The sequence below is a fragment of the Corvus kubaryi genome, unplaced genomic scaffold (assembly GCF_017639235.1).
Source record: "Corvus kubaryi isolate FWS band 111438036 unplaced genomic scaffold, C.kubaryi_AGA036_p1.0 37262, whole genome shotgun sequence".
NCBI lineage: Eukaryota > Metazoa > Chordata > Aves > Passeriformes > Corvidae > Corvus > Corvus kubaryi.
Genome location: NW_024581078.1, coordinates 1,075,281 through 1,084,883, shown reverse-complemented (window position 1 = coordinate 1,084,883; position 9,603 = coordinate 1,075,281). Strand labels below are relative to the sequence as shown.

At 53.3% G+C, this 9,603-nt stretch overlaps 1 protein-coding gene across 1 annotated transcript; it reads right to left on the bottom strand.

Annotated features, from left to right (window-relative positions):
• Positions 1-6: 6 nt before the first annotated feature.
• LOC121662822 (3-galactosyl-N-acetylglucosaminide 4-alpha-L-fucosyltransferase FUT3-like) lies at positions 7-3,526 on the bottom strand. The gene has a single exon (XM_042024424.1). It carries the CDS (start codon positions 3,455-3,457, stop codon positions 1,874-1,876), a length of 1,584 nt encoding a protein of 527 aa, XP_041880358.1. The 5' UTR covers positions 3,458-3,526; the 3' UTR covers positions 7-1,873.
• Between the last annotated feature and the right edge of the window lie 6,077 nt (positions 3,527-9,603).

The following is a 9,603-nucleotide window of genomic DNA, read 5'->3' as shown; positions in this document are numbered from 1 at the left end:
AAACCTGAACTTGGGTGTGATCTGTTCCATCCTCGCGGCAAAGTGGGAATAAAAAGAAGGATTCTACGGATTTCTCTTCTTTCACGATGGTTGAGTGATGGTCAGTCCCCGCCATGGGAGTGGGGATGGGCAAGGAAAAGGGGAATTTGAGTTTTTTTGGGGAAAGACCCAGAAATGATCAGCTTTGGCCCTTCTGGGAAAGGAGCTTCCAGTTGGGTTGGCTCAAAGATGTGACAATTCTGGGAAAAACATGTGAAATATGGGAAGGGGAAAGGGAAGGGGAAGGGGAAGGGGAAAGGGAAAGGGAAGGGGGAAAATCCCCATCCTTTAACACCATCACTCCCAGCCCAGTCTGTCCAGAAAAACAGAATTTATTTTGATTTTCTCTCCAAAATAGGTTCAAGCCTGGCACTGGAAAACTGAGAACAACGGCAGGGGGAAAGGAAAAAAAAAAGGACAAAAGGTTTATAGTATTTTTTTGGGAATGGAAAAAAAGGTCTGTTTATATTCCCCCCTCATGCCACCCAGAGGCCTGACAGCCACGGCCGAGTCAAACATTCCCGCTCCGAGCTCCACTTTGTAAATATTTTAGGAGGAATCTTTGGAGAGCCATAAATCTCCCCGTGTGCGCGTGCACGGCGTGTGCGCGCTCCAGAAAAACCAAGGGAAACCCAAATCCTGCTGCCAGTCAGTCCAGAATGAAAGAAATAAATATTAAAAATGGACAAATTAAAGTTTAATGATCCAGCAGGAGAGGGCTGCTTGGAAAATCTGACTCCTCCAAGAGCACCAAAAAAAAAAAAAAAAATAGGATGAAAACAGCGGTCACAGGAAAAAAGTGAAGTTGGGATGTGTTGGGATCAGGGATGGTTTTGGGTGTAATTCCACGGAGATGAGGTGTGTGTTGTCAACTTCCATAGTGTAAGTGGCAAATTTTTGTTGCTTTAAGTAAAGCAGTTTCATTTAAGCCCCAGTTTAGAACTCACAGCTCCCAGATGATGTTCAGTGTTCCTTTAGTCATTTTGCAATGGAAAAAGGAACGAGGCAGGAAATGGGATGCTCAGAGTGCTGGACCTCATTGTTGGAGCTTCTCAAAATTAACTCCCAGTGAGAAAAATCTCCATTTGGCTTGTGCTGATCTACGTGTTCAACCAAAGCAGAGGAAAAACGAAGGTGGGAAAGTGATGAAAATAAGGGATTTTTGATGGTAAAACAAGGGGTTGTGGATGGTCCTATGGAATGACTGCAGGAGGAACAGCAGCTGGAATTCTTGGAAATGTTTGTGAAACATTGCTGATGGAGGAAACAATTGCATCCCTGTGTGCACTACTGGGCTGGGAGCTGATTTCCCTCATGGAAAACCCCTGGGGTCAGGACAGACCTTTGAAGAGCTCAGCTCGGGGATCAGCAGTCGGGAAAACAGAGAGCCCAGTGGAGGTGCCGGGGATGTGCTGAGGCAGCACCCAAAGGTGGCCAGGGTGGGGCTGGGGGACTGGGAGAGAGGAATTGGGAGAGAGGAACGGGGCCAGCTCCCCCTGCAGCAGGAGCAGCAGCCTGGCAGTGCCACCCCTTTCAAAGTCCTTGGGACAGGTTTGTGATGGGAATTGCTGTTCCACCTTCCCCTCTTGGCCACCTCTGGAGCTGCTCCAGAATTGTCCACAGGGACTGAAGGTGAACAACTCTGGTGAAATGAGTTCTTCAGGGAGCAGCCAAACCCACCCCAAACCCCTTTTCCATTCTCCAGCAAAACAAAGACATAAACACCCCATTACTTCCTTGTCCCTGTTTGCTTCAATGCTCCTCTCATCCCTCTTGCTCCCAGCGCATCCCGGGAAATCGCAGGGGGACAAAGGAGCGGTCGAGCCACCAGCAGCTACATGAACCAGGCGGCCAGGTGGGACACGGCGCGGTACCGGGGCTCCGTGGTGTGCAGGAAGTGGCAGGCCCTGCAGAGCCGCCGGGCCCAGCCCGTCCCCAGCACCGGCTGGAACCACCGGCGCCACTGGAAGTAGCCCCGGTACCTCTCGGCGTCCCAGGCCAGCTCGAACAGGAACCGCGCCAGCTCCTGGGCGCTGCCGAAGTCGTCGACGTGGATGAAGGAGTCGGGGGGCAGGAAGCGCTCGTAGTTGTCCCGAGGAGGCCCCAGCACCACGGGGATGGTGCCGGAGGACAGCGCATTCCTCCAGAGCTTCTCGGTGATGTAATCCTGGTGCTGCGAGTTCTCGAAGGCCAGGTAGAAGGTGTACTGGGAGATGGTGGCAAGGAGCTCGTCCTGGGCCAGCGGGGTGTGGTTCTTCCCGTAGACATCCACAGGGATGTGTTTGCGCAGCTCCTGGTAGTACCTGACCCGGTGGGATTCCTCCTGCCAGTTGCTGACCACCCAGGCCACCAGTTTGGACTTGTGTGGGATGGTGACGGGCTGGGGCTGCCCCAGGAGCTGCAGCTCCCCGTAGGGCACGAAGATGTCCGAGTCTCGCCGGTAGGACATGGTCAGGTTGAAGAGGTTGTCCATGGCGCTCAGGTTTGAGGAGTGGCTCGGAGACTCCATGTTGAGCCAGATCCAGGGCTGGGTCGGGAGCCGGGGCAGCCGGGCCAGGCGCTCCCTGTCCCCGCACACGTCCCGGTGGTGCAGGATCACGGCATCCGCCTGGCAGAAGCGGCTGCGGTTGGTGGTGAAGTGACAGTGACAGCCCGGGACGCCGAGGAGCTCCGAGCACTCGGTGAAGTTGAAGCTGGACCCAAAGGGCCACGTCCAGAGCAGGATGGTCAGGCTGCGGCCACCCCTGGGCAGGGCACTGACATTCCCACACCCTTGGGATGTCTGGACAGAGGGAACGGGGTAGCGATGCTCCGGCTCCAAACTCCCGAACGGACAAAGGGAGATGATGAGGAAGGAGCTGAAGATGACGCTGAAGAGGAGGACGTTGAGGAGCTTCTTGAAGGAAATCTTCCATCCTTCCCTGGCCTCCATGGGCGGATCTGCAAACAGCACTGGGAGAGGAGGAGGAGGGGGATGGATGGATGCACAGGGACCCCAGGGAACACGAGAGGAGGCCCTGGGGTCACAGCTCGGCGGGGAGGGACAGCGTGGGGCCCTGGGGGACATCGATGAGCCGAAGGGACGGTCCCCCTGGGCCGCTGGAGCTGGCACACAGAGACCCCAGATGCTCCCAGATCCAGACCCAGCCGCCCATTCCTGCCTGGCCCCTCGTGTTCCCAGTTGTTCCCACTCTGATGGGACAGGCCAGTGATCCTGGGTCGGGATCGGGCCACCTGCTCGGCTGGAATTGGCCACCAGGAGCAGCCATGGCTTCCGCTTGTCCCAGAAGGAAACCAGGCCTTGAAGGCCTCGGCCTACAGGGGCAGCCATCTTGGTTTGGCCGCCATAGATGCACACGTTACACACACGGTGTAAATCTGTAACACAGAAATTCATCGTGTCTAAAGACAAATCCATTCTCTAGAGATCCATTCTCTAGAAATATGTTGTAATTACAACAAAATATATATGCCGTGTAAATATAAATACTACATAAATATAAGTACTATACTATACGTGCTATATATACGTCTATAATAGATATCAAATATAAATGAATATATTTATATACATATAAAATACCGTATATGTGGTATATAGATTTTATAGCTATAGTTTTACATACGTGCATTTCTGTATATATTTCATTTATATGCATATAAAATGCTGTTCATAGCACATAAATTTTATATGCAGTTTTATATCTGTGTATTTTCCTATCTGTATAATTTAGATAGATATATATAACATAATTATATATATAAATATGCACATACATATATAAACATACATATATATGTAACACATACACATAAAATACCATGGGATATACCGTATATAAATGTATATTTTTTACTTCTATACAATATATAGAGGCATGCATAAAGGAGTGTACAAATATGTTTATTCTTTTAATTTAAATATAAATATACTCTGTTTTATATATTCTTATATATATCTTCTATGTGTCTATTGATATATATAAAAATATTTATTAAAAATATCAAGGAATCCTGGAATGGTTTGGGTTAAAAGGGACTTTAAAGCTCATCCAGTTCCATCCCATGGGCAGGGACACCTTCCACTACCTCAAATTATTCCAACCTGGCCTTGGACACTTCCAGGGATGGAGCAGCCAGAGATTCTCTGGACAGCCTGTGCCAGGGAAGGATTTCTTCCCAATATCCCACCCAAAACTCCTCTCCGTTTGAGGACAGGTGAAGAGGCCTCATCCATCACGGGGGCACATGGAGAGGTCGGTTCTTTGCCATGGCCACAGTGAATGGATCCCGTGCTGAGCTCAGCCACGCTTGGCTGGGATGTAAAGCAGCCATTAGGTGTTATTATCAGGTGCAGCGTTTATCTCATCAGCCACCCCATCCCAGGAAAAGAGAGGCTCCAAGGGCCTCAGAGATCTCTGCTGGTATCAAGGAGTTCAGTGTTGGCGTTAAAATTAACTCAAAAAAGGTTTCTCTGTTCCTCAGTTCCTTCAGAAAGCTTCTGCAGAGCCTACCCGGGAATAACTCTCCTTTTCCCTGCTCCAGTCACTTTGGGGAAGGCAAAGCAGTGGGAGGAACACAGAATTCCTTTGTGAAGACTCACCAGGGAGCTCTGCCTGGACACTCACAGCTGTGGTCTCCGACTGCTCCCTGCTCAGCTCCTCAGAATGTTTTGCTGAGGCTTTCCAAGAACAAAGATGTTGTGGGAGATAATCATGGATAGGCAAATTCCGACGTGGAGCCAGTCCTGAGCATGCAGCTGAGCTCCAGTGGGTAGGATGGGGAGGGCTTGTCCGAACAGGTTGCCCCTCATCACCCTCAGCCTTTCTCCCTGCAGACAGAAATAAATGGAAATAGGAGCTCTCACCCTGCTGAGTTTCATGTGTGGGTTTCCAGCATCAGGGAAGGGGATCAGGGAGAAGGGAGGGGCTCAACCCCACAACACCAACAGGTCCCAAAGGCTCAGAGCGCTGTTTGTGCCTCGCCCTGCACCCACATGCCCTGCTTGGCATCCAGAGATGGGTTCCTGGTCTTCCAGGCTCATGGCACAGCTCTCGAACAGCAGATCAAAAAGATGAAGCCATTAAGAACAAATTTATCAATGCCTGATCCAGAGCCCTTTGATGTCAGCTGGGAGACTGGGATGGGAGCCTGGGGTTGGCAGCCAGCCCTGAGCACCAGCAATCCCCCAAACCCACATCCCCTCAGGCTCCTGGAGTGGCCCAGACCTCATCCCCAGGCACCCCTCAGCTTTGCTCTGTCTTTGTTATATCACAGGTCCTGTGCATTTTCCAGGATCTCAGCTCCTCGTGGAGCATTCCTGGGGAGGAATCATGGCATTTTTTGGGAATCAGGGAGGCTGTGTGTCTGCAGCGTGCCCGAGTCTATCTGTAAGTTCAACAAAAAGTTGTGTTCCCTGGGACAATTATCCTCCCCTCCCTGATCCAGTAGCAGCCCAACACTGCTCCCCCCAGCTCTCCCTGTCCTGCCCATTCCTTGAAATCATCATGAGTGTCTTTCCCAGGTCAGGAGCCAAGATCCCACATTGCTCAGGATTTAGTAATCAGCATGTGATGGAATCAGGGTTGGGTTGAAACAACACCTCCAAAATCTATCCTGGGCCTGGAACAGGACATCACCCACAGAGGCACCGGCTGGCTGAAACAGCAGCCAGGAGGGATCCAGGTTGGTTTGGAAGCTTTTGCTTGGCTTTAAAATCCAGCAGGGAAGGCTCTCAGCTCTCTTTTTCTCCCCTCTGAACACCTTCAGCACCCACTTCTCTCACTCCATGGCATTAAGAACGTGCTGGATAACCCAGCCACGAGCGTGGAGGGCAAACCAGGGCGTGTTGGGGCATTTCAGGGGCAGCTCCAGCACTGCCTGCAGCCCTCCCTTCGCCCCCAGCCTCCGCTTCCAACCCACAAAATATTCCCAGCTAATGGGTTTCCACATAAATATAAGGACCTGCCCTCCCCACCAGTTTACTCAGAGCACTGACCCCTCTCTGGGGTCACAGGGAAGCTGTGGGAGGTCCCCAGGTTTTCCAAAGAAGAGGATTTCCCTGCATGGACACCCAGGAGCTGATTGATGGGCCCAAGAGGGGCTGTTGGAGGGGAGCAGCGCTGGGGAGGGATTACCAGGAGATTTAGCAGCTCAGGTGGATTAAGGGTGATTTGTCACTTGTCTGCCCTGGGTCTCCACCAAAGAAAACCCCAACCAAAAAGTGGCCAAGGGCTGGGAAACATTCAGGAGGCCGTAGGGTTTGAAGGGTTGAGGCTCAGCTGTGGGTGTGGTGGGAGCGAGGAGTGCCTGAGGCAGAGGTTCCCTCCGGCAGCCCTAAAAACCCGCGCTGGCCACCTCGCTCTTCTGCTCCATGGAACCTCCTGAGCTGGAAGGGACCCACAAGGACCATCGAGCCCAACTCCTGTCCCCAACAACCCCAGGCTGTGATTCCATCAGCCACCACAGATGTGACCCCAGCTCCCAGCCCGAACTGGGCCCCGTTCTTCCAGCTCCCTCCGGAGCCGGCGGCTCAGCTGGATCCCAGCCCTGTCCTTCCAGCAGCTGCCCCCAATGAGCTCCAGATGGGGGGTGGGTGTGCAGGGGCTGCTCCGGGGGGAAGGAGCAGGCAGCCGAGGCTGTTGCTGCTTTTATCTCCCTGGCTTTGTTTATGGGAAGGGAATGAGCTCGTGGCTGCCAACGATTTACTCTGGCGAGGGCACCCCTCCAGGAACACTTTTACTGCTGTCACGTGCAGCCCCTTCCAGCAGCTCCCCACCACCAGCAGCCGTGGCTGCGGAGCCCCAAGAGCGGCCACCGATTCCTGGGAAAGTCCCAGTGTGTCCCAGCGGGCGGCCAAGCAGCAGAGCAGCTGCAGGGAGAGCACGGCCTGCCCTGCTCAGACACCTTCCCACAGCTTGGTCCTCCTCGGGAGGAGAGGGTCCAGCTGGCTCTGGGGTACCCTAAAGGCTCTGAGTCCCATCCTGACTGGAATCCTCCTGGTGTGAGGTGGGCAGGCCCTGGCACAGGGTGCCCAGAGCAGCTGTGGCTGCCCCTGGATCCCTGGCAGTGCCCAAGGCCAGGCTGGACATTGGGGCTTGGAGCAGCCTGGGACAGTGGGAGGTGTCCCTGCCCATGGTGGGGTGGCACTGGATGATCCTTAAGCTCCCTTCCAACCCAAACCATTCCGTGATTCCCTGCTGGGCTACAGGAGGCTTTTCCCCACCTTCCCACACCACAGAGCTCCTGAAGGCCCTGCTGTGGCAGCCATGGGGACGGGGGACTCCAGCCTGGGGACGGCAGAGTAAAATTTCCATGCCAGCAGAGCCCTGAGGCTGCACAGGTGCCCTGGGCAGGAGCTGCCCTGTGCTGCCCATGGATGTCCTGCCCCTGGAGAGCTCTGCTGGGTTCGGGGCAGTGTGGGAGGCCAAGAACTGGCAGAGGCTGAAGCCCCAGTTCCCAGCAAACGGGGTTGGTGTGTTTTCCCTCACAGCCCTGCTGATGGATAATTGGATTGAGAGCAGCCAGCATCTGCTCAGGGTTATTTATTGCCTTTAGGAGGCGAGCTTTATTGGGAATTATTTCTGTCTTATCTTATTTTTGGTGCCTGTGTTGGGTCTGAGCTCTGGAAACATCTGGATGCGCCAGAGGGGACTCTGTGAGGGATCAAATGTTTGCCAGGCAAAAACAGCCCTGGGCTGGGCTTTGCCAGGAGCCTCCCTGCTCCAAGGCTGGGTGAGGCATCATCCTGCACTTCCCAGGCTGGACCACGGTGCTCTTTGCCAGTTTGACACAGGACGGAGGGACAGGACACAGGGAATGGCTTCCCACTGCCAGAGGGCAGGGATGGATGGGATACTGGGATGGGATTCCCCCCTGGGAGGGTGGGCAGGCCCTGGCACAGGGTGCCCAGAGCAGCTGTGGCTGCTCCTGGATCCCTGGCAGTGTCCAAGGCTGGGCTGGAGCAGCCCGGGACAGTGGGAGGTGTCCCTGCCCGTGGGATGTGCCAATGACACATCCAGGTCACCTCCCAGCACACAGAAACCCCCTCTGGGCCCATCCCCCTCTCTGAGCCATTTTTCCCTTACTTCATCAATCCAAACGTTGAGGATTTTGTTCCCTTCAGTGCAGCCTAAGCCCCTTTCCACAGGGCTGCTGCAGCAGGGCTGGGACTGAGCCTGGCCAGGAGCTCTCCCTGTCCCAGGAGACCAGGCCAATTCGGGTTTTTTTTACCTCACTCTTATTTACTGCAGCTCTGCCAAGAAGGTGCTCAATGTTTTACCAGCCCCACCAGAGTCTGTCTGCCTGGAGATTTGATTCAGGGCAGCTCCTTGCACGGGCTGGCACAACCCCAAACCCTCCTGATCTCAGCCTGTTTGGAAAGGGACTCAGCAGCAACGAGAGCCTGGGATAGCGGAAGGTGTCCCCGTCCACGGCAGGGGGTGGAATGAGATGAAATCTAAGATCCAACCGAATCCATTCTGGGATTCTGTGGTTCAGTGGCCACGTCCACAGTGAGAATAAAACAACATCCTGAGCTCTGCAGGCTGCAGGAACCTCCATGAGTCACCTCAGCACGGAATTCCTCCCCCAAAAACCAAAGGACCTTCAGCCATATCCCACTCGCCCTGAATCCATCAGCTGGCTTCTCCGGTAACGCTCTCCCTGCCATGTCATCGGGAAGGAATTTGGGCTCTGTTTGATAATCAGAGAGGGATCAGAGCAGCACTGAAACCCTCTGACCACAAGGATTTCGGCAGGGCTTTCAAGCTCGTGTGGCCGCTGTCCAAGGAGCTGCTCCTTCCCGGGCATCCCCAGCCCCACTCATAAATCAAAGCATTCCAGCCCCGGTTTCCTCTCTGCGTCCATGAACACTCACAGAGGTTTCTTCTTTAAAAAATTTAATCTAGGCAATTGTTCAAAAATGTTAAAATTACCTGCTCCTTTTATTCTCTAATGACAGCCTGTGGAGGCATAATTTAACCCAGACCTGAAAATGTCTGGTTTAAGGTTAAAAAGTCCTCCAAGCTGAACTTCATCCAGCAGCAACCATGAGAAATCAAACTTGCCCAGTGTTAATTTTTTAGTTCCTCTCATTAATGAAGCCGTGGAGGATCCCAGGCCAGGGGGTCCAGCTTTGTGTTACCCCAACTTCACATCTTCAGTGCAAGGTTTCATCTGTTTCATGTCCAGTCTGTTTTCTGGAACCAGAGCCCAGTGAGGATGGAAAATCACAGAATATTGGGATCATTAGGGTTGGAAAAGACCTGCAAGATCAAGTCCAGCCTGTGACCGAGTGTCCCCTCTCCCACTAAACGTGAAGTGCCACGGGGATCCCTGTGGATCCCTCTGGATCGCTTCCTGCTCAGGAGATTCCATGATGATGATGATGATGATGATGACGGTGATGCTCTTGTCCTTGTCTCCAGCAATGCTGTTGCTGGGAATCCTACAGCCCATGAGGAAATAGCCACGCTGGGTGCCAAATCTGTAACCTAAACATTTCAAAGCAAGGAGACCACCGTGCCTCCACCCCCAGCTGATTTATCCCAGTGGTTTCCTGGG

Bases quoted from the DNA above. Each gene is read 5' to 3' on its own strand.
- LOC121662822 (XM_042024424.1), bottom strand. From the start codon at position 3,457: ATGGATTTGTCTTTAGACACGATGAATTTCTGTGTTACAGATTTACAC.